This window comes from Euleptes europaea, chromosome 9, assembly GCF_029931775.1.
Source record: "Euleptes europaea isolate rEulEur1 chromosome 9, rEulEur1.hap1, whole genome shotgun sequence".
NCBI lineage: Eukaryota > Metazoa > Chordata > Lepidosauria > Squamata > Sphaerodactylidae > Euleptes > Euleptes europaea.
Window position 1 is genome coordinate 39,540,481 of NC_079320.1, and position 25,604 is coordinate 39,566,084.

At 42.5% G+C, this 25,604-nt stretch overlaps 1 protein-coding gene across 1 annotated transcript in view; it reads left to right on the forward strand.

Moving 5' to 3' along the window:
- Nucleotides 1–9,404: 9,404 nt before the first annotated feature.
- Nucleotides 9,405–25,604, forward strand: part of NAA15 (N-alpha-acetyltransferase 15, NatA auxiliary subunit) — a 38,344-nt gene continuing 22,144 nt past the window's right edge. The window contains exons 1-6 of the mRNA XM_056855188.1: nt 9,405–9,491; nt 18,790–18,874; nt 20,966–21,070; nt 21,579–21,736; nt 22,359–22,493; nt 24,346–24,499. Coding sequence (XP_056711166.1) covers nt 9,438–9,491; nt 18,790–18,874; nt 20,966–21,070; nt 21,579–21,736; nt 22,359–22,493; nt 24,346–24,499 — 691 coding nt within the window. The 5' untranslated portion in view covers nt 9,405–9,437. The remainder of the gene's footprint in view (nt 9,492–18,789; nt 18,875–20,965; nt 21,071–21,578; nt 21,737–22,358; nt 22,494–24,345; nt 24,500–25,604) is intronic.

Consider the following 25,604-nt stretch of genomic DNA (forward strand, 5'->3'; position numbering starts at 1 on the left):
CATGCAATGCTAGCTCCTTTTCATCTAGCTACATAGCAGGTGACTGAGGAAGACAAGATGATCCATCCCAGTAGGCATTCTCTTTTCACCTCCCATTTTTTCAGGTGTAACCATGGGGAAATATAGCCTACTGCAGGAGTGCCAGTCACATTATCCACATCATATCAGGAATGTGCTGTCCCCACAAAGCACCTTATGTGATCACCATATCATGTGAACGAGACACAATGTGGATTTTCCATCCTCATACTGCCTTCCCTACAAATGAACCATTTTACATGTAGGGAGGAAATACATGTAATATGTACACAGGCCAAAGAACTCTGGGTACTCTTGGAAATATTGTGTGGCAGTGAAGAAGGCTGAGATGAGGAACAAAAGAATATGGAAGAGATGAACCTGATATTGAGGAGGCTCCAGTTAATTGGCCATACAGAAAGCAGCTTTCACAGATCACAGACTACTTGATTAGAAGCAGTAGTGCAACAAGCAGATAAAGATATGTTTTTTAATGTAAACAGAAATGTAATACTATTAGACTAGGTAGACAGACAGCACACAAATTAGCATGAAAGGAAAACCACAATTTTTATGGTTTCTTCTGATAAAGGCAATGCATCTTACAAAATTTAATATTTTACTAAAAGGGCCAACTCTAAAAGGGTCCTGGGTTAGCATGCCCAAGCTGCCTTCCCTACACCGCAGGGACAGAGGAAGTCAATGTCAACCCTCCTGCGAAATAAGAAGGTGGCACCTGCTTTCCTCATCCACCTGTGGGGAGGCAGGAAGACAGTGTCGACCCTCCTTGTCCCCTGGTGGTAGGGCACAGCAGCCCTTGCCCTTCTAACTCCCTGCACCACGGCAGGAAGCCACCACCTACCATCTTGCTCTCCCACACCACTGTAAGGTGAGGCCCAGCTAAGTTGAGGAAGATGGCTGAGGCTGGGCCAGACCTGCCCCTGATGGAGAAAGGGAAGAGTGAAGCAGCTCCCTGCTGGCTACTCACAGGGTCCAGGGGTGTCTCCCAGGTCAGACCCCAGTACAGGAGTAGGCAGGGCTGAATGATGCTCCTCCTCCACTGGTGCCTTAGGCAATGGTCTTGCTGCTTGTCTTCTTTCATATTCGAAAATATCATCGTTATGCTGTTTTAAGAGCTAAAATTTAACACATGTAGGTTTAAAAACATTAATAACACTGGGTCAACACTTAAAGACAAGATAGGTCAACATTTAAAAATCACTCTCTATTTATTCACAAGAATAATGTGCGTTCCGACTCATGGCGTCCCTATGAATCAATGTCCTCCAAAACATTCAATTCAATAATAGGCACAGTACAAAAGACAGCTCATACAGATTCGCAAGATCGAAAACAGATCACACAAATCCCTGATGAACAAATGAGGGTCCTCCAAAACATCCTATCATTAACAGCCTTGCTCAGGTCTTGCAAACTGAGGGCCATGGCTTCCTTTATACAATCGATCCATCTCTTGCTGGGTCTTCCTCTTGCTGCTACCTTCAACTTTTCCTAGCGTTATTGTCTTTTCCAGTGACTCCTGTCTTCTCATGTGACACAAATAATACTGCAGTGTAAAAGCTTTAACAAAGTGATTGAATTCAAGTGACAATTTCCATGTGCCCCTTACTTCCAGGTTAAGCTTTATTACAACTATCCAACCAGTGAAGCATCTTGCCAGTTACCAGCTTTCCTTAACTGGCTAATGCACAATTATCTTTAGATACCAAATGTGCTATTGTCTGTTGGCCCAATGAAGTCAAAGCAATACATTTGGCAGTAGAAGGGCTTTCCTGATATCTTTGTAGTTGGACCAATACAAATATTTAGAAACATGATCAGGTTGTTTGGCTTCTGGTTTAAAATGCTGTAGAAAAGACAGAAGATTTACTCCTCATACTTATAACACGTTTCCAGTCTCATAAACACATACATGCCAAGCTGCTTTATAGAAATGGGCTATGAGCACCCAGAGATTTAGGAGTCAAGGGAGAGAGACTTTGACCTAAGCATAAGGTATCACATTGCCTTCAGTGAGGAAAGTAATTGACTAAGGAACAGTTATTTCTGAAACATCATTAATAAATAGATTATTCTTACCAGAACCCATATAGCTATTGTGGAACCAAGATATAGACCAACTTTCAACCAGTCAGGATTTCTTGAATCATCCTTACTTGCCGTGAATGCGGAACGAGACAATACTAGAATAAAGGAGTATACAAACGTGTTAAAAGTGACGGGATGGTTTCCTTGAATCTCAGGCTTACTATCCATAATTAATAGAATCTTTGGAGGAAGAAGGAATTGCTAGTGAAAGTGATTTTTCACTAAATACCAAGAATCATGAAAAGAGAATAACAATAAACAATGTTTATTTATATCCACCCTCCCCCAGCAATGCCAGACTCAGGGCGGCTAACAGCATAATTAAAATAGAAGAAAATGAATACATATAGTTATATAACAGCAAAGGATTATAAAACGCTGAATATTAGCTCTAACTAATGGTGCCTAAGTAATTCCCAGCAGAGAGAGATGTTCCTATGGTGATAGTAACAGCATCATATTCCAGGGGGAGGAGGTGGACCACAACTTGAAATTTATCAAGGAAAGGGAACAGGAAAGGGAGAGTGGGGGGGGGAATGGAAAGGGAGGCCAGCATCTGGATAACACAGTTGATGCCATCAACCATAAGCCTAGCAGAACATCTCCATCTTACAGGCCCTACGGAACCCAGCTAAGTCCCACAAGGCTCCGGTCTCACTAGACAGAGAGTTCCACCAGGCTGTGGCCAAGGCCAAAACAGTCTTGGCTGAGGACAGCCGGACACTCTTGGGGTCAGGGATCTCTAACAGGTTAGCATTGGCTGATGGTAAGGCTCTCTGGGGGTTATACAGGGAGAGGTGGTCCCGAAGACACCATGGTCCCAAACTGTTAAGGGCTTTGAAAGTTAAAACCAAAACCTTGAACTTGATCTGGAATTCAATCTGGATCCAGTGCAGCTGGCGGAGCACTGGTTGAATACATGTTATCCATGATGTTTCTGTTGGGACCCATGCAGCCACATTCTGGACTAGCTGTAATTTCCAGAGCAATCTCAAGGGCAGCCCTATGTAAGCGAATTACAGTAGTCTAGCCTAAATGTGACCATCACATGGATCACTGTGGTTAGGCTGCTATGAGACAGGTAGGGGGCCAACTGCCAGGCCTGGTGAAGATGGAGAACGCTGTCTTGGCAGTCTGCGTGACTTGGGCCTCCACAGATAAGAAGGAGGCATCCAAAGTCACCCCTAAACTCTTGATGGAGGCAGCCGGTTTTAGCTGCACCCCATCAAGAGTGAGAAGTTGGAATCTCCCATCCATGACTCCCTGACCCAGCCACAGGACTTCCATCTTCAGTGAGTTCAATTTCAGGTGACGCTGCCTTAACCATTTCACCACAGCCTCCAGACACCTAGCCAGATTTTCCAGGGCAGCGGCTGGCTGACCACCCATCAGCAAGTACAGCTGGGTGTCATCAGCGTACTGATAACACCCAAGCCCCAAACTCCAGACTGACTGGGTGAGGGGGTGCATATAGATGTTGAAGAGCATTGGGGAGAGGATTGCCCCTTGTGGGGCAATCAACAATGCTGATTCTGTGACCTTAGGCAGATGATGAGAGGGAGGGCATCTTGGCCATCTTCTGGTCACTAGGTGTGGGGGGGAGGTAGTTGTGAATTTCCTGCATTGTGCAGGGGGTTGGACTTGATGACCCTGGTGGTCCCTTCCAATTCTATGACTCCACAAACCAATGAGTGGCGGGTGGAAAACCTCTCCCCAATTGTCACCATCTGTCCCTGGCCTTGGGGAAATGAATTGAAGGGCTGTCCCATGCACTGCAAAGCCGGTGAGGCAGTTAGTCAACAACTCATGATCGACCATGTCGAACGCTGCTGTGAGGTCAAGCAGTACAAGCAGCACCAACCCACCCCAATCCTGTTGTCTCCAGAGATCATCCATGAAGGCGACCCACACAGTCTCCATCCTATGGCCAGGGCAGAAGCTGGATTTAAATGGTTCCAGCACCGATGTTTCCTCCAGGTATTCCTGCTCTGTTCCACCAGTGCTCTCTCAACTACCTTAGCGTTCGATACCAGGCAGTGGTTGGCTGGATCAAATGGATCCAATGATTTTTTTTTTAAAGAGTGGCTTCACCACTGCCTCTAGTATTCCAGGGAAGATCCTGAAGACAGGGACAGATTTATAATATCCTCCAAAGAAGCTCCTACCCCTCCCTCGCTGGCCTTCACCAGCCAGGAGAGGCATGGGAAGGGGGATAACCTACAGAAATTTAAAATAGTAAGCTACTATGATAATCATGAATAGCTATAGCAACTGCTGTATGAATTCGTACTTCGTAAAAGCACTTCTCTCTTTACAAGGGACTCTTTTGTGTTAAAGACAAGAAAGTTAGCAGTATGAGCCAAGATTTTTAAAAGTGGATGAGGGGGGATGAGCAGAGGAAACAGAAAGGTGTGAAAAGCAATACTGCCATACTCAGAAATATTCAGTTCCAGCCATTCTCTAATCCAGCCAGTTTCTCCTGCTCATTGTACCTTGCCTGTTGAGATTATGAACCACAGTAACAAAGGTCGTTTTGAAAAACGACCTTCTATCAAGGTGTTAATTACATTAATTGTGAAGGTATTAATTACAGCTTTAAAAGAAGAGAGGCACACAGAGACATTGCATTCCCACAAATCTTGACCATTAAGAATGTTTATGGTCATTTTGTGTTTATACTACCCAAACATAGCCAGTTTGTTTAGGGAACAGATAATTTTCATCTTCCTAGAATCCAAAATGAAAGTTAAAGGGAAAGTAAGAATCTTGACAGCAAGGGTCAAAGGAACACACTATCCACAGTAGGGGGTCTCAGAAGAAAACGGGAAGCAAGATACAGGCATGGGAAAGGAAGAAGAGAAAGATGTGTAGATGTCCTTCTGAGCCCCCTCACAAGAGATAGTTTAAAAAAAAATCATAAGCACCTTCAATCCTGTATACAAAACATACATGTCCTGCCATTAATCTATGACACTTCCTAAAATTTTGTTAAAGGTTCATATCCTAATAGGATCTGAATTAATGAAGTGTGATTCACGAAAACTCATACCCTGCCAGAAAGTGTGTTAGTCTTTAAGGTGCTACCGGACTCTTGCTCTTTTCCACTGTTAAAGACTTAACACAGCTACCCATCATGATCTATGTCCTTGAGTATGTTAAGCAGTGAATTGGGGTGGGGGAACTATACACATAAACTATGCCACTGGTCTAGCAAGGTCAGTACTGCCTACTCTCACTAACAACAGATCTCTCAGGTGGAGATGTTGAATATCACCTGATCCTTTTAACTGGAGATGCCAGGGGTTGCCTGATGCTCTACTCCTGAGCCATCCCAACTACCAGGATAACAATTCACGGATGTTTTATGCTTGTTTTACCTTTCTCCCAGGAACTCAAGGCAGCATGCATAGCTAGAGCTCTCAAGCAGCCTCCTATCCCAGAATTGCCCACACCCACCCTGAACTGCTTAACTTCAGTGCAGCATATCGTGTGCCTTCAGGCCACAAGGGGCCACAGCTCAGTGGTAAACATCTGCTAGGCATGCAGAAAGTCCCAGGTTCAATCCCCGGAATCTCCAGTTAAAGGGACCAGGCAAGTAGGTGATGTGAAAGATCCCTGCCTGAGACCCTGGAGAGCCGCTGCCGGTCTGAGTAGACAATACTGACTTTGGTGGACCAAGGGTCTGATTCAGTATAAGGAAGCTTCATCTGTTCACATGTTCATGCCCCTGGCTCTAAAACCTGCAGTCGGTAACAGTTGTCCATATAGGCCTATAAAAGCGTTATCATAACATTCCGTACTCGGTCAAGAGCAATGCCTCTCCTGAGTTATAGAAACTAGTTTTAATACTTTTATATTTTACTGTTAATAGATATTTTTAAAACTGTTTAGACACTTCTTCGGAGGTTGGGTGATGGGTCACTTTTTAAGGTGGAGGGTCGAAGGGGTATCTTTTTGAACTTTATAATTTTGTCACCAGGAATGTATTAATAAGTATATATAGATACTCTTTTGTATTTTCTTTTTTAATTTTTATATTATTGTATTTGTTCGTCTTATGTTATAAAAATAAAATATATATATATAATTTAAAAAAAAAGAGAGCAATGCCTCTCCTACAGACGGCTGCCCTAGCCTGACGCACCGCAACAGGCTCCTTCATCAGAGCGGGCTCAGCAAAGAGCAAACGAGGCGTTGCTGCGGCAGGGAATGAAGACCGAAGCTTAAGGAGACATGCAAGGGACCCGCACGAAGAGATCACGCTCCACGACAAAAGGGGAAAGGTCTCACGGGCTGGGGGGCCTTTCCTCTTTCAGCACCCCCACGCTTTCCCAGCCAGGTTACAATATGAAAGCGGTCCAGGTCACTCACTGGGGGCTGGGTTCCCCGACAGCCGCAGAAGCCGCCTCAAGGTTTGCAAGGACGCCGCCATGCCTGTTATCTCACTCCTCTCCAGGAAGCTTTACACTGGAGCGACAGGGCAAAAGCACCAATCAAATAGCTCGAGGGGCGGGCTCGGAGGAGAGAAGAGCCCCACACCCAGCAGCAATTCGGCAGCAGGCACAGACCGCCTACTGAAATGATTAACCCCGAAAGCTCTCGAGCTAGCTCAGACATCTTTAGAACGAGCATGCAATCCGTAGGTTCATTTTTTTAAATGTGTTTTTGCTCTTCCGGATGCTTACAACACACACCATTGAAAGCGTTTTTAAGCTTCAGCCTCCTGAAATTGTGACATTAGAATAGTTTTCACAAATATCAGCGTAATACATAAATAAAGGGTGGCTTACACGTACTCTGAGTGAACTGATCACTCTCTCGATTAGATTTTGTTTTGAACCGGCTTGTCTTTGCAACGCCTCCCCCTTTTGTGAATATGAATGCATCTGATTAATGTACACATACTCCATGCATCTGATGAAGTGAGGCCTGACTCAGAAAAGCTTATGCTGGAATAAATTTTGTTAAAGTACCACTGGACTTCTGTTTAATTTTTCATAAGTGTAAATTGCTGACTTGCTATTACTGTGACTAAGACTGTGTAAAACCTTGTCATTAACAGCCCAAAGCACGTGAGAATCTGCTACTGTTAAAAGCATTGTAAAAATCTGTACAACACTTATTCCAGATTATGTTTATGAATGTTTTGAGAGTAACTGCGCAAAAGAACAAATATTTTTTTTCACTACGTATGTGGTGCCCTTCTCTGTGAAACTTGTCTGTCTGAAATTGCATTGCTGCGGGAACGTCTTGTTTTTTTTATTGATGTTTCTTTTTTGTTTTTTGCTCCATATTTGGTGCGGCCCTCTTCTTCTGCATTGAGAGTAACTGCAAAAAAATTAAAAATCCAAGAGCATAGAGCAGAGAACTTTTAATAAAACTAGAGTTTAAAAATATGAGGCAAAAATAGATCCCCTTAGTTAAGGAGTCACTACAGCAAAGGCACAGACCCCAAACACTCCAGTATTTCTGTTTGATACCATAACTAATTTCCAATCAAAAACCAAGGACAGGAAATACAGCTGGCAGAGTAGGAGTCTATTACTATTACGATGTGGATTACGTACCTCATTCTTTGAAAGTCACCTTCTGTCTTCAAACCAATTTGCTATTGCATCACAATTACAGCACACTTTACCATGGGCCGGAGCTGAATAAGGCGCGCCTCCACTCCTGTGGGAATGTGGCCTAAAAGCTGGTTCTCCTAGCATGCTGTGGCTAATTGTGCAAGTGCAGCAACCAGAACAAAGAGCAAGGTGTGAAAGCCCAACCCGACAATGAATTTTTTACTAATGCTAGAGGAAAGAACACTTAGTCGTAGAAATAAATCCCAATAGAACTATGAACTTGCCATGGTAGTTTTCACTAAGAAAAACATGAATTGGCTCCTAAAATGTATTTAAAATGTTTATAAACCTGCTGTTCTCCCAATAAGTGTAGCTTATCTGGCTTTTAAAAAATTTATCATAATTTTTTTTGGCTATGATTCACTCCACCCTGACCTGGATGGCCCAGGCTAGCCTGATCTCATCAGATCTCAGACACTGAACAGGGTTGGCCCTGGTTAGTACTTGAATGGGAGACCACCAAGGAATACCAGGGTCGCTATGCAGAGGAAGGCAATGGCAAACCACCTGTTAATCTTTTGCCTTGAAAACACTACAGGGTCACCATAAATCAGCTGCTACTTGACTGCATTTCTCACACTCACACACACACGATTCACTGGAGGGATAACTGCATTAGTCGTTTGCAGTAAGAACAAGCAGGAGTCTTGTCACATCTTGACTACGCTCCTGCTCTATCATCGGCCTTAGAAACTTCATGAGCCCATTTCACACATTTCTGGAGTGAATTCTGAAAGTTTAGGAAAAAAGGCATAATTTCTAATCCTCTTGAATTGTTTACTGAATGCCCTATCCTGTCGATTATAGGCCATTTATGCATGGGAGGTTTAGCCTTGCATTTGTCACGCTCTAGATGCCCATTTTCCCCATCCCAATTCTCAAAACTCAACAATAAGCCCCCATGAGAATTGGGATGGGGAAAACGGGCATCTAGAGAGTGGCAAAACCTCCCATGCACAAACAGCCACCCTGACTCAACCTATGTAAATCCCGCCTGGAGTCCAAGTGGGAAAGGCGGAATATAAATAACGTAAATTTAAACGTAATAAATTATCCAGTAAGATTGCACAAGGCGACGAGGATGTCCCCCTCCCCATCTTTCAGAAAAGGCAGCGGCGAAGGACCCCCCCCCCCTTCGGGCACAAGCCAGCCCTCAGCCACGCGCGGCGGCGCTTCCTCGCGCCACCTGACCTCAGCGCGTCCACGCAGGCGCAGTGCCTCCCTGAGAAGCCGCGAGGGGAGGAGGGAAGAGCGAACGCGCTCCAGTGTCCCGATTTACCTCCAAGTCCTGAGGAAGGGAAGCGATGGGGTCGCGGCGCATGCGCTCGCGCCTGGGTGACCCGGCTGGGGAAGCCCTCGGCGGCGGCCATTTTGGCGGCGCCTCCTCCTCTCTCTCCGGCCTGTTCAGTTACCACGTGAACCGTCCGCCGCCTGGGGCTCGCCGCGGGGTCAGGGGAAGCGGGCGCGGGCAGGGCGGCTGGGGGAGGCCGCGCGGGGCGGGAGGGCGAGGCGCAGCCGCGGCAAACCCCGTCTGGGCTGGTGGCGGCGGCCTGGCGGGCGGTCCCTCCTGGGAGTTGGCGACAGCGAGGAAGGACCTGACTGACCGGCCCGGAGTTCGCGGCGGTAGCCACAAGAGGCGGTGCGGCGGCGGCGGCGGCAGGAAAAGCATCCGCAGCGGGGACGATGCCGTCGGTGAGCCTCCCGCCCAAGGAAAACGCGCTCTTCAAGCGCATCCTGGTGAGTGAGGCCGATCCCGTCCGAGGGGGGGTCGTGAGGAGCGGGGCCCCGCTCGGAGTAGGCGCGCGCCCCCTGCCTCCCTTCGGCTCAGCCCCTTTGAAGAGGCCTGGGCCTGACGGACGCCCCTCTGCTCCCCGGGAGCCCCTGAGCGAAGTCGGCGCTCCTCGCTCTAGAACCCCCCCCCCCGGCTTCCGTAGAACGCGGCGGGCGTTCCTGACTTCGGAACGGACCGGTTGCTTCGCTTTCTTAAATGGGAACCGTGGGGTGGAGGCAGGAAAGCCGAGCAGCGAGGAAGGGGCGCGAGGGCTTGTAATCCCCAGGCCCCGGCGCCTCGTGTCCCTCCCCTCCCCCGACCTTTTTATTCATTGCAGGTGTTTCTGCCCGGACATTTAATTAAGGGAAGAGGGTAAAACCTTCAGTTGCTATCTTATTAGCCCGTCTTGAGTCTGAACTAATTGTTCTTGGCAGGCACTTTTAAACGTCGGTGCTTATTATTTTAAATTATAATGTTGACATCTGTATTATTATTATTTTTTAAATTTTTACGCCTGTACTTACTATTTCAACGTACTATTTTAGCATCTGCCACTTATTATCCCAGCCTGCTCTAAGCTACTGGGGAACTGGCTACTCTTATGAAGTCTGAGGATGAGTTCAAAGACTGACTTGGGAGGGGGGTAATTTTGTGTGCGTTGCTAGTTCTTTGTTTTGTTGTTAATTACCGTAAAATAGGTCAGCGGGTCTGTTTTTTATCTGCTAATGAAGCTAACATCCACATTTATGTTAACTTCTTAAAAGTATAGACTTCTGGGCTTAGAGTGTTTGTAAAAATAATATTGTGGTTAAGTTGACCTAACGCATTCGTTACTTCAACAAAAATAGAAATGCTTAGAAAGTTGACCAGCCTGGTTTTTAAAAACAGATTAGTTTTGAAAAAATTGGGAATGGATAATCTAAATCTCCCATTTTTAGCAAGATTAGGATTGTTTTACTTGGAAATAAGTGGCAAATTGGGAAAATGTTGTCTAAAATATTGTAAACTCATTTTATTACCTACTTAGACTTAAAAGCAAGTAAACTACATCACTGAAATCTTTAGAGCCTGGCATCATGTTGGTTATCCAGCATTGCATTTAAGATGCATGTTATTCCATTGCCTTTGGTACAACACGTGAAGCCAAGAATACTGCAAATGTTTAGGTTAACTAAAAGCGCTGCTGTAGGTTACAGATATAATCACACAAGCCACGTACAGTAGGAGCCTTTCTACTAGTTTCCCTTTGCAAACACCTGCTAATATTTGTTTGGAAAAGTATGTTTAAAAAAAAAACCTGAGGAAAAGTCTTGAATTGTTAAAGTATTTGATATTAAAGTATTGTGTTAATGACCAGTAAATCATACAGAGAATGGATAAGCCCTTTTAAGTGCTGTTCATCTCTGAGAGAGTTATACATGTACTAAATTGTTCCCGGATTTTGTATTTAATGAGATTTGCATGAGCAACATTCAGCAGTCTCATGAAGATAATTGTGGCATAATTGTGTTAAAAACAATGTGAAACTGATAAGAAAAAAACGTTTCTTTGGTTTTTAACTGTGATCCTGCCTGTGTAATTTATGTTAATACTTGTAGAATATTTAATGTACAGATGCATAAATAAATGTATAGGGTTACATGAGTTTTAAAGCTTATTCTGTCCTTTAAACTCTGAGCATTTTACATGTGGTGCTCCCAAAAATCTTCCATTCATGAACTAATGAAGTCTCTGTTTAGTTTTAGTAATCCTGTTGGGGTACTCCCAGCCATTTGCCCATGACTAAAATGGGACTTGGGCCCAGGTCAGACCTAAATCTTACCCACTGGATGTCACAGTCTTATTGTAAAACTAGAGAGTGATTATTACTCCATTGTGGTCACATTGCAATTGGGAGTAGGCTTTTGGAACAACCAGTTAGACATAGGGTGAGGAAGTTAATGTTCCTTGCTTGTTTCAGCCTGTGTACATTTCAATATTATTATGCAAATAAACAGGTCTGTAAAATTATTTTACCAAGCAAATTTAAGAAACTGTCCTGCATAAGTTCTTAGGTTTCTGAAAACTTTTCAGGTTCAAGTTTGAATTAAACAAAGGCAGCCCTATGTTTAGAAGAGCTCTATTCGCATCCAGTTAATGTCAGTGGCTTGGTTTTAGACCCATCTAAGCTAATCAAACTTGTAGTCTAGCTTTGTGCCTAATTCTAGAACTACTCTCAGTTGAACAAGCTATAATAAATTGGGACAAAAACACAAATATTGTGCTTTTAGGAAACTGCAATGGAGCATGTGAATATGGGGCATGCAACAAAGTATAGCAACCCTGCCTTCACACAGTCGGTATAATATCTAAATGTGACCAACATATGCAAGTTATGAATGTCTTGATCTGTGCAGTCATTTCATCCCAACTCACATTTTCATAAGGTCAACATTGTATTGGCTCACTCTGTTTAATCCATGTTGAGCCCAAGTGAGAAAGGGGGACTACAACGAATGTTAATAAAGAATATAGATTATTTTGTTAACTATAGGCATAATGCTAAACTTGAAGAGGTAAAGTACACTTTATATTTAAAAGCCGCATTTTTATTTATTTTATTTAAAATATTAGCCACCTTTCTCCCTGTGAAACTCAAGGTGGCTTACAGTATATTTTTAGCCTCTTAAATACAAAAATAATGTAATTTTATTTTCATTATTTATAATCCTCTTTTCTCACAGGGACTCAAGGTGGATTACACATAGTGAGTCATAACAGTCAACAATATGGGACATTCAGTAAACAACATATTAGGGTTGCAGAAGTCTGTAAACAACAAGAAAGAACTGAAGCACAACATAAGTATTAACATGAATCACTTTGACGAGAAAAGGTAGATTAGAGACAGGGCAATAACTGACCACATCATTTTTCTATAGTTTTAAGTAGCAGATCGATAACTGCCTCTTTGAGTGACTGAGGGAAGGTGCCCTGAGTTAGTGATGGATTCATAATAGATGCTAAGGGTTTGTTGATGTTGCCCTTATATGATTTTAGCAACCAGCATGGGCAGGGGTCCAGGGTACAAGTAGTGACCTGACCAGATCTGAGGAAGTCAGCATCTATCACTGAAACCTGCCTGATGGTATATCAGACCTTTCTTCTCTTAAACCTATGTTACAGCTGATGTCCAGATCAGAGTGTATTCTGTATATTTTATTAGCAAAAATCTTGACAAAAGTACCACAGCTAATTGTTTGTGCTTGGAACAGTAGAGGCTGAGATTTAGACATGAGCAGATACTGAGCAATCGTGATCAATGGGGATGGATGTGAACTAGCAATCAAAACAAAATCAAAATGGACCATCAGTTTGGAGGCATCCAGGTTGAGATATGAAATATCTTAATGGTGAAGGGCAAAAGCTGGTAGGATGATCCTTAATAATGGAAGAGGTAGATATTCCCCTTAAAGTTTTTCAAGAATAACCCTGGTGTTGTATTTCTCCATACTTTCCTGCTTGAATGATTATAAGTTGACCAAGCCAACTTCTTGGGTATGAATTAATTCGTCATATATGCACAAATCAGATGTAGTATTGTGTACCTACGATCAGCTAACAATAATCTATTGGAGGTCCCTGGCCATAAGACTATCTGGCTGTCCTTGGTCAGGGCCCTTTCGGCCTTGGCCCCAGCCTGGTAGAACTCTGTTGAGACCTGGGCCCTGTGGGACCTAGCAGAGTTCCACAGGGCCTGTAAGACAGAGATGTTCCGCCAGACTTCTGGTTGAGGGCAGTGACGGTACCATCTAGAAGCTGGTCTCCTCCTCTCTCCCTTGTGTTCCATTCTTCTGCCTCCCGTGAGACTAGGAATTTGATTGAATAAAGGCCGCTGAAATACCTGCTCTCCCTCTAGGGATTTATATCGGTGTCATCGATGTGCTGAATCAGCGCGTTATAATGTTTTCATTGTATTTCATTGTATTTCATTGTATTGGTATGTATATTATTATGTTGTTAGCTGCCCTGAGCCTGGCGCTGCCGGGGGAGGATGAGATATAAATAAAAGTTGTTATTATTATACATATTTGTTTCAGGAAGCCTTGGTGCTTGTAAGTACAGTAGAAGACAGAGCCAGGATACAGGATGATCTTGACAGGCTGGAGAACTGGGCTAAAACTAATAAAATGAATTTCAACAGAGATAAGTGTAAAGTTCTGCATTTAGGTAGGAAAAATCAAATGCATAATTATAGGATTGTGGAGACATGTCTTGGCAATAGTGTATGCTAAAAGGGTCTAGGGGTCTTAGTAGACCATACACTGAACATGAGTCAGCAGTGTGATATGGTAGCTAAACAAGCAAATGCAATTTTAGGCTGTATCAACAGAAGCATAGTGTCCAGATCATGTGAAGTGATGGTATTGCTTTGTTCTGGTTAGACCTCACCTAGAGTACTGTGTTCAGTTTTGAACACCACAATTCAAGAAGGATGTAGACAACCTGGAACATGTCCAGAGGAGGGCAACAAAGATGGTGAGGGGTCTGGAGACCAAGTCCTATGAGAAAAGGTTGAAGGAGCTCGGTATGTGTAGCCTGGAGAGGAGACGACTGAGAGGTGATGTGATAACCATGTTCAAGTACTTGAAGGGCTGTCATATAGAGGATGGTGTGGAGTTATTTTCTGTTGTCCCAGAAGGTTGGAGCAGAACCAACTGGTTGAAATTAAATCAAAAGAGTTTTCGGCTAACAATTAAAACTTTCTGACAGAGTGGTTCCTCAGTGGAACAGGCTTCCTTGAGAGGTAGTGGGCGCTCCTTCTTTGGAGGATTTTAAGCAGAGGCTAGATGGCCATCTGTTAGCAGTGCTGATTCTGTGAACTTAGGCAGATCATGAGAGGGAGGGCAGGAAGAGTTGTGTCAGTGTTTGGCTCTCGTGGCTTTCTTACACGCCCAGAGTAATGCTGATCACCACCTTGGGGTCAGGAAGCAATTTTCATCCAGGCCAGATTGGCCAAGGATCCTGGAGGGTTTTCCCCCCTCTGGGCATGGAGTTGGGGGTCACAGGAGGTATTGGGGGGAGGTAGCTGTGAATTTCCTGCATTGTGCAGGGGGTTGCACTTGATGACCCTGGTGGTCCGTTCCAACTCTATGATTCTATTATTAATTTGTTGTGCTGTTACTCATGCTGTAGACTGTTATGACAGTAGAAATGGGTATATTTCTAAACAAAAGATTTGCAAATCTTGGTTATGGTTCCGTGCCATCAGATTTCCCTTCCTAAAATCAGTTATGACCAGCTTAGCACCAAGTGAATGTTGGCCAGTTTAAGGTGAAATGGCAAGTCTGTCTGTGAAGATGTGTTGGCATATCAGAGTAATAATTTTCTTTCATGTTCAGAAGGTTACAGAACCTGATCGCCTATGCTGAATGGGATTCAGAATCTTCTGAATAACTTGTACTAATCCACATAGGATTTAGCAAATAATACCAACTTGCTTAGTATTATAGAGAAGCATTGAAATACAGTGTAGCAATATAGGCTTACCTGGCCTGCCAAATGTATCGGTATAAAATTGTATTGCATGGATAGTGATAAATGCTACTACATTAGTGCATGTCAGATTGATATTGTCTGCAAGATAGACCAAAGAAGCAGGGACAAAAATAATGAACCCTCAATATTAGAAAACTTTGAAATTAACGATAGTGGATGGTGTTCAGTAGATAGCATCTCTTGTTGCAAACTGTCTTACAACCTGTGTGTTGTCAAAGTATTCAACTATGCCTCTCCAAAAAAGTATTGTTTAACAACATAGAAAAGTGTGCATTGGCCGTCTATTCATCTGCTGTTAGAAAAGCTGTTGGAAAGAAGGGATCTCTGTTGATGAAATGTTGCTTTTCCATGTGGTCCTTTGGGTGCACACCTGTGAGGAAAAATAGGAATCACCCATTTCTTCAGAAGTGATTCCATGAACAGATTAAATTGTATGATTAAGTTTAAAAAGAAGGATTTGCTGGTGTAATAGGTACATAGAGGAAAGAGGAGAATAATTCTAGGATACTTAAATCATTATAGTGTTAATGAACTAATTTTGTACAAAATGCAGAAGAGAATTAATAAGGTTTTTAAAATTGTTAAAATAATTACAGGACTGGTAGGAAATTAAAACCTGTGATGACTTTATATTAGAAGTTGATCATGTTGAAATACAGAGTCCACTGTTTTTGTTGCCGAGAAACATGTTTTGTTAATACTGTGGCAAATGCTGATTGAATCTTTGATTGTGGCAGCAGATTTCAGTAAATCCTGCTGGCTTTCTTACTGTGTTTTCTTTCAAAGGGATAACTTACCCCTGGAAAATTAATCTAGTGGGATGGATTGAAAGACACAATGTCCACTTCAATTAGAATTGCTTCATCAGAGGAAATGATGGTCTTCTGATGGTGATGCAAAAGGCTTAACAGTATATATGAACATGTAGTCCATTGCACTTCCTAAATATACCTAACTAAAAAGTTAATGTAGCTGAATTAAACATGTTTAGTTCATTACATAGTACTTATTCTATGATTATATATATACTACATTACATTTGTTCAACAGTGGAGTTGCGTGGTATTCCAGAGGTATACAAAAAACATAAAACCTTTCAGGTACCATATCACGCCTTTTCCAAGTATAACAGGGTTAGTTGCACCTCCATGTTGGTTCCTGCCCCTTTACTTTTAATAATAGTAAAAAAACGAGAACATCTTGGGGTTTCCCTTTAAAATGTGATGTTGGGAGTTATACAGATACTGTGGACCACAAAAAACAAATAAGCGTGTTCTAGATTAAATCAAGCCTGAACTCTCCCTAGAAGCTAAAAGGACTAAATTTAGGCTATCGTAATTTAGTTACATTATGAAAAGACAAGAATCACTGGAAAAGACAACAATGCTTAGAAAAGTAGAAGGCAGCAGGAAAAGCGGAAGACCCAACATGAGATGGATTGACTATAAAGGAATCCATGGCCCTCAGTTTGCAAGACCTGAGCAAAGCTGTTAACTATAGGATGTTTGGAGGACATTGATTCATAGGGTCACCATGAGTCAGAAGAGACTTGCATACTTGAAATTGCATACCAGTTTTATTTCTAGCCAATCAGTATAAGGATATGTTTTCATGTTGTACTTTGTACAAATAAATATTATTTGCAGTATTGTCCCATTAAAATGTTTTGTATTGATAGCTTTTTAAAATACAACTGCTTAAGTTAGGGTGACTTGGAACTGGTGACATGTCATTGAGTAATGTGGATTTTTGGGGGATGTGGAATGGTATAGTATAGCCTGATCTCGCAAGCTAAGCTGGGTTGGTACTTGGAAGGAAGACCTCCATGGAAGTCTTTGCAGGGGAAGGCGATGGCAAACCACCTCTGCTTAATCACTTGCCTTGAAAACCCTACCAGGGGTTCACTATAAGTTGTCTGTGACTTGATGGCACTTTATACAACACACACTGTGGATTTTTAAAGATTTTTCAGTGAACTTATTTAAAAACACTACATCACTAAACTAGAACACTAAAATTTAAATCATATAACTAAAGAGAACTAATGCACTTTACTTGTTTCATATTTATTTGTACAAACTGGCTATGAACACTAAAAAGCACAGGTTGGGGGGTATGCTGTACTGCAGATAGCCACACATGGCACTGCATAAGTTTTGCTGTTTAGATGGTGATGCAGTTTTCAGATTGGCTTACTTTCTTGGGGTATGTGTATGGGTTTTTTCGTTACTTATAATATTGTAATTGCATGTGTAGATCAAGTTTTCAGCAACCACTATGGGGAAGCTAGAATGTACGATTACACTTAGCAACTATAGATCAGCTTATGAAGGTGATTTGGCCCTTCTCATTTGCCTACATAGACAATTATCCCAATGTATTTTCCTTGATCAGTGATTTGGAAACATGCTGCTGTTTTTCCTGCTGAGCATAACACTTCAGGGCACGCCCTAAAGAGACACTGATAGAATCTCTGGAAGGCTGCCCTACTCCACAGAACCATGCTGCTCCCACTGAAACATCTTAATCTCATTCAGGTTTATGCTGTTTTGGCAAGGGAAGATCAGTCTAATTAGATCAGCTGTAAACAAAAGTGGATATTATTGGACAGGGCAAACTTCAGTGAAAATGCATGGATTTCAGCCACAATGTTTTTATGTGTAACTTCAGCTGCAGGATTGATTTGAGCTACATCATCACAGGAATAGCACAAATCAAGTCAACCCCAAGACTACATGTCTTGCATATGTGTGTCACAGTGATGAGGTGTTATCTTAGGAAAGCAGATTTCGAATCTTTATCCTGCAAACAACTTTTCAGCTGAGTTACAGAGAAACAGATCAGTCAAAAGCTCTGCTCAAGACCTGCGTTCGATCCCAACGGAAGTCAGTTTCAGGTAGCCAGCTCAAGGTTGACTCAGCCTTCCATCCTTCCTTTTTTTAAAAAATATTTTTTAAATTATTTTTCAAAATTATTAAACACAAAGTTCAAGAGTTAGTATAAACAAAGAATAAAATATAAAATGCAATAGAAAACATTGTTAAGTATGATCAAAAATATATTGACTTCCCCTACACCTCCCTCCATCTATTGATTAATTAGTAATCTCTTTTGCATAATCAGCCTTCCATCCTTCCGAGGTCGGTGAAATGAGTACCCAGCTTGCTGGGGGTAAAGGGAAGATGACTGGGGAAGACACTGGCAAACCACCCCGCAAACAAAGTCTGCCTTGGAAACGTCGGGATGTGACGTCACCCCATGGGTCAGGAATGACCCGGTGCTTGCACAGGGGACCTTTACCTTTAACTAGTAAATGAAGTTCCCTAAGAAGTACCTTTTCTTGTTTTTTTCCTCCCCTAGTACTTAAGAGGTAAGAGTGGGTAAACTTGGAAAAATTGGTTATCAGTGAAAAAATACATCTATTGTCCAGCACTCCCATCTGATCCCACGAAAGTTGATATCCAAGGCTGCAGGACCCATGTGGAGTAATAGTCATGTGGGTGGGGGTGGGCTGCAGTGAAGAAGGGACATGGGGTGAGATGGTCCTCTTCTTCCTCCGTCAGTGCAGCTCTGCTGACATGATTTTTATCCCTTCCCCCCCCACTGCAGCCCTCTGATTGACATCTAGCAGAAGAGATTTGGCAAATATACCGTAGTTGTGTCTATATGAGGTGCTATTGTTGTACTTATGTGGTGCTAATACAGTTTTGATCATTTTTCTTACAGAGGTGTTATGAACATAAACAGTACAGGAATGGTTTGAAGTTTTGCAAACAAATTCTTTCCAATCCAAAGTTTGCAGAACATGGAGGTGAGTATGTCAGTGTTTAGATTTAGAACAAATAGTACATTTGAAAATTGGTATTTGTAGCCTGTGTTTGTAGAGGAAGGCCCTGGCAAACCACCTCTGTTAGTCTCTTGCCATGAAAACCCCAAAAGGGGTCGCCATAAGTTGGCTGCGACTTGATGGCACTTTACACACACACACATTTGTAGCCTGCCCCACACTTGAAGGTTCAGAGTGGCTAGCAATATGTTGAGACATTATCTAACTATAAACAGCCAGTTAAATAACGAATAAATACACAGAAACATTAAAACACCCCATAACAGCTGTCAGAATGCATCCGAAATAAAAAGGCCTTGCCTCACTTATTTCTGATTTTGAAATCCGTTCTGGACAACGGCAACTTGCAGAAAGGGTTGATGGGTAAAGGAAGGATCCATCACCTTCCCTCTCACTGCTGCTTTGCTTGAAACGACCTCACACTAAAGTTGTTCAGCAGTGACCTAAATAGGCCTCACATCCAGTTTTGCCCTGAGATCCTATATATATGACTGCTTCAGTTACGGTGTTTTCTTGCTACTTTTAGATTTCAGTCTGCTGCCTTGTCAACTTCACTGCAGAAAAATGAATCTGTTGAAAATATTGAGAATATTTGTTATGGGGAAATAATCACAAGGAATTTCGTCATATAGCAGTCCTCTGAATCTAGTCCAAATAAATAGGAAACTGTTTGTTTGAACAAAAGGCGTGTAATATTGCTTAAGACCAACCAAAATAACAGTGTGCGGGCTTTTGAGTTGTCCCAGAGCTCTTCATCAGGCTAGATCAGGGTGTGCAGCTCATTAGGGTGGACCATAAAGAATCTTGACTGGAGCTTAAGTAGTCCACCCGGTGGCAGCACCTGGATCCATTATGGCCCATGTAATTGTTTGGGGAGGGTCAATACACTGCCGCTTTTGCAGCTGTTATTTGGGCTGAGAGGGGGCATTCTAACTTGTCCCTAAGAAATTTCTCCATTGTATTTCAGGCACTTGTTTTTGCAAGTCCCTGGGATCCAATATAGAAATTTCATGCAGACATATTGAGACATAGTTCCCTGTTGCATCCCAGGTTCTTGTATTTGCAAGCTTCTGCGTGGCAATGGAGAAATTTCTTGCATTTACAAACTTGCATTGCAGGTGATTGTAAACACAAGAAACTTCTGAGAGGTGGCATTCTGCATCCCTTCCCCTAGTTCTTTCAGTGGAGATCAGAACACTGCCTCTTAACATTCTGATTCCTCCTCAGTGAATTAGGAGGGTGTCAGAAACTCCTCCCTCCCAAATTCCTCATCATGTCCGTGCTAGAACCCAGTAAAAAGTTTCCAAGAGGGGGGGGGATCAGGAAGCCAGATAGCAGCGTTGAGTCAACATTCTGATCCCTTCCCAACTATGCCCGTGCTGGGACCAGGCAAGGAGTTTCCATGGGGAGGGTGGTTAGAATGTTGATTTCTGTCTAGAAGTTGGCGTTCTGATTTCCCCCCCCCCCATTTTTTGGGTGGAGTTTCAGCTGAGGGGGTTGTCCAACCACAGGGTGCATATATCCTATGGGCTGTATGTTGTGCTCCCCAGGGCTAGATTTTTTAGAAGTGGGGAGAGTAAAAAATCTTTCAGGAGATGATCTTAGGGTCACTTCATCAGCATCCTAATACCTTAAGATCATGGCCAAAGAAATTCCTCCTTCATTTTTAAAAATCCATCCTGGTAAAGAGTTTTGTAGAACTTGAAATTTTGGTGTAATTTTGTGTTTAGGTTGGTTTTAATAACTGGTATTGCATGACTTTTGTATTTGGATTTTTCTGTGAACTAATGTGGCTACATATTTTCTTTGGTCAACAGAAAATAACATTTTCCAATAAAATAAGACTTCAGCTACAATGATAGAAACAATTCACACTTCTATAAAGTGTAGCCAGCTTTCAGATTTTATAGAAATGTGGCTTAAAATTTAGAGACAGAAATCTTGAGTTTAGTTTGTATACCTAGATGTGTGCTGCCAGTTTCTCTGTGTGTGTGTGTGTTAAATTTTCTGATATTGTGGTTGTGGCTTGACAGAATATCATGTTTTTGTTTGTAGAAACCCTGGCTATGAAAGGACTAACGTTGAATTGCTTAGGTAAAAAAGAGGAGGCGTACGAATTGGTGCGTAGGGGCCTACGAAATGATTTGAAGAGTCATGTCTGTATCCTTTAAGTTATACATTTCATTTGCAATGGAAAAAATTGGTTAATAGCTATCTTTAAGTATGCAAGTGATTCCTTTTTGCGAATATTTTGTTAAACAGTGATTTTGTATACCTTTAAACAGCCTATCCTGTAAGTTGAATTTATTTTTAAATCAGTGTGTATCCTCTTTTTTCTACTTGAAAGTGTCATCTTTATGGATTCCAGCAGGTGCCTAATCACGTGCCAGTTTTCAGCCAGAGGCAGAGTCCTAGAAATACTTGGGCTGCACACTTAACTGTGCTCATCTGCTGTCTTGAATGCCCATGTTTTAACAGTAATGTGTGTTAATAATGTAGTCATAACTGTTACACATGTGAAATTTTATACTAGTTCATATGAGTATTATGTGAAAACTCTCTTATAGTTCTGGAAAATGTTTAATTTTTATTATAGAATACTTAAATGATGTAGTTCTCTTACTTTCAACTACTGCAAAATGGTGATACCCTTAATTAAGGTTTCCAGGTTGGCATGTCTATGGTCTACTACAGAGGTCAGACAAGAAATATGATGAAGCCATCAAATGTTATCGAAATGCACTGAAATGGGATAAGGACAATCTCCAAATCTTGAGAGACCTCTCTTTACTACAAATTCAGATGAGGGATCTAGAAGGCTACAGGGTGAGCAGAGAAACTTGAAACATTGCTTTGCAAGTACAGAAACTAATTTGTTCCTATAACTTAAAAGTACAAGGGAAGTAGGACATTTTACTATCTGTTACCTCTGTTGGATTACAGCCAAACTCCTTTTTCGTGCATGCACTAGAGGGAAGCAATTTCCACAGATTCCAACCAGTGTCCACACTGTTTCCAGTGGTTCCCTGACCCTCAGGAATGGTTTTTCATGGGATCGCAGTGGGAAGTAGGAAAAAATCCATTCCATGAATTCAGCGTTATTCATAACTCTTTTGTGAAGTGCCCCCATTACCTGCTCGAGCCCCTTCTGCCATGGTTCTGGAGGGTTTTTGCCCATTAGAGATCTGCTTGGCTGTGGATATTAAAATGACATTTCAGTGACAGTGTTGGTTTTATTCTCTGGTGTATTTTTAAAATTTATGCCTCTTGTCCCCTGCTCTTGGGCTTCCTCTGTGTGTGTGTGTGGTTGGCTCCACCTCCCACGGTGGCCATTTTGTGGTTTCACCCACCATCCTGTGTCAGAATTCCAAAATTACCCACAGGCTGAAAAAGGTTGGGGACCCCTGGACTAGATTGTAAAAACTGCTGTTTTATTACTGCCCTGCAGGAAACTAGGTATCAGTTGCTTCAGCTCCGACCTGCACAACGGGCATCATGGATTGGCTATGCTATAGCTTATCATCTGTTGGAAGATTATGAAATGGCAGCAAAGATTTTGGAAGAGTTTCGGAAGACTCAACAGGTATTATGCGTCAATGATCACAACAGCAAATGGGTAGTTAATAATATATCATTATGTAAAGATGGTATATGCATGCAGCTGTATATAAAAACCTTCCTATAGATCCAGTAGTTTAGTAAATACTTATTTGTAGGTAGCCAAAGGCCTTACAAAGTAAAATAAACAATGAAACAAGAAAATTATACAATAAAGATAAAATGCAAATGCTATATAAATATGATAAAATACAGTAGAATTGGAATATATCCTAGCTGGTTACATTCTTTGGCACTAGTTTAGCTCTTATCTTTTTAGCTGCTAAAGCGAAAAGTGACAGCCTATAAAGTGATAAATAAGTCAGCGTCTAAAAACAAAAATACTAATTTATCACAATCAGGAAGGAAGTTTAACCCAGTTAATATTGAACGAAGGAATTTTTTTCTAGTTATTGCATAAAGAGGACAAGCTAAAATATAATGGGGCTAGATCCAGTAGTTGGAGCCATTTATTTTGATTCTGCCGATTTCCTGTTCAGGGGAAGGATAGAGTAGTGCACGGATTAAGTGCCCCCTTCCACACACACACAAGAGTAGTAGATGCATATGCCATCTTACCTGCACAATGAAGACTGCATTTCTGGTCCCAGGTGTTAGCAAATGACTTTCCAATCTCCCGTACTGGTCATGGCAACCCCAGTATATACGTGCGCACCTTGTTCCAGCCGCGCGCCTAGCCCCAAACGCTATGAGGAAGGCTCCCGCACCTGTCAGTGAAACTGACGTGCATCCCGCGAGACAGGCAGACGAGGACCGAGGCCCGGTCAACCTCTCCAGTTAACCAGAGAGACTCCATTTCCTGAGTACATTGTTCCTGCAGACGCCATCTCGGAGAAAGCGACCACACACGTAGCATCCATCAGCACTCCCCCCCTCGCTTTATCAACATGATCAGAAGAAGTCGAGATAGCACCAGAGATTCGCTCCCTTCCAGCTATGCAGAATGAGGCACTCCGGACATAGCAATTAGCGCCTTTACGCAAGATCGTTAATCCAATCTGCGAGAGATTCCTGGCCATCCCAAAGTTTCACAACTCCATGGAAATAGTATAGGTTTATTAAATTGCCCATTGCCTCACCCCGGTAGCCGACCATTAATCCTTTTGTCACCTTTTGTCTTAGCTTGGGAACCACCAGGGTAATCTCATTACCCTGCTCCAGAAAACAGTATATCTGGGGTCCCCACAGTCCATAATGTTATCTTAGGTCTTCCCTGGCATCCTTGCCGTCACTCTGTGATTTGGGTTTTGCGCAGCCTGATCACGACCCCCTCCCACCTCTCTGGTCAAGCCCACGGGAACCTTCTCTCCCTCCCACTTACCCTGTACTCTAGCCACGGAACTCGGGACAACTCCTCTACAGGAAAGGTGCAGTATTACCCCCTCATCGCTTTCCTGCCAAATAGGCAGACGTCTCTATCTCCTCCCTTTTGATTCCTAGATTCTCTGTGTATGTTTGTGTTTGCCACATTGAATGCTTGAACGACATAAACTCTCTTAATTGGGAATCCCATGACTCTGTCATTATTCAAAGGTCATAGATACCGGCTCTGATATACGTAGGTTGCACCCCGCTATATAAATATTGTAATTGCCATCTGCGCGCTAATTTCCCCAATCAATGTGCATTTCGGCTTACACAGGAACTAGTTATAGGTTTTTCTGTACCACCACAGGAGCACATCTGGAAATTAATGTGTTAATGGCTGTTTCAAATGTGTAGTCTACCTTTGCTGGATTGGGCCTAAACTTGTTTTTTAAAAGTTTCATTGTTGACCTTAACATTATGACTACTTCACTGTTTTCTTATGTATGCAGACATCTCCTGATAAAGTAGACTATGAATACAGTGAGCTCCTCTTATACCAGAATCAGGTTCTCCGAGAAGCAGGGCTTTATAAAGAAGCTTTGGATCATCTTAGCACCTATGAAAAGCAAATCTGTGACAAATTAGCTGTTGAAGAAACAAAAGGTAACTGATTCTTGCTGGTTGCTTTTGTGTCTAAAAGTTTCTGTGACCCAAAATGTGTGATTAATACTGATTTAAATGTTATGCATATATATTCATGTACCTATGAACATTATATAGGCATGTGTTGTAAATGTGTTGTTCATAGTAGAGGTGGTTCTTCTAGAAGTCACCTGTGCCCTTCCATTGCAACCATAAGACAGCCACTGTTTGCAGGCCTTCTGTCTTCCTCCCAATCTTCATTTAGTGTGCTCTGAACTTGAAGAATTACGGCTGAATTATTTTGGAGAGGCTTTAGCTCTTGATGAGCATAACTAGAAAACTGAAAAGGGGAATGCATAATGGTCCTTCAGTTTGAGTTTCCTGTACTCCCCCCCCCCCAAAAAAAACCCTAATATTTCTTCTCCATTGGCACATTTTGACAGAGGTAAGAACTTAACAATTCCTCTGTTAGCACCCAAGCATGCTGCTGTTTCAGAGGCTCACTTTGTTTGTGTACATGGAAAATGGATTAGGGAATCAGAAGATGACACACAAACAAAATGAATACATACATTAATGCATTACATACAATTAATACAAAATGTATCTGAATGTAAGATCTGATTTCCCATGGTATGTTCTTTATAGTTGGTGGTAGTACCAATGCGTAACATTTGACAATCTCTCAGAATATTTCATGATTCACATTCTTACATTTCTATATGTATGTTTGTTTAAAATACTTGTTCTCTGCTTTTCTTGGCATTCAAGTGGTAATGAGAACTAGATAATCCAGTTTTGGGCTCCACAATTTAAGAGGGATGTTGACAAGTTGGAGGGTGTCCAGAGGAGGGCAACCAGAATGGTCAAAGGTCTGGAATCCATGCCCTATGACAGGGGCGGGGAACCTCCGGCCCACGGAGGGGGTGGGAACCGGCAAGCTCATTTTATCCAGCCCCCGGCCCACCTGCCAAGGCCAGGAACTCCACTGAGCTAGCTGTTGCTAGCTGGGGCCTCCTCTTGGCACATCGGGCTTTGCTGGGAGGCAGGAGCGCATGCCGGCCCCGAACCTTCTTCCCCCTCCCAGCTTGCCTTTGTGGGGTGTGGCAATCCCCCGGCCACACGC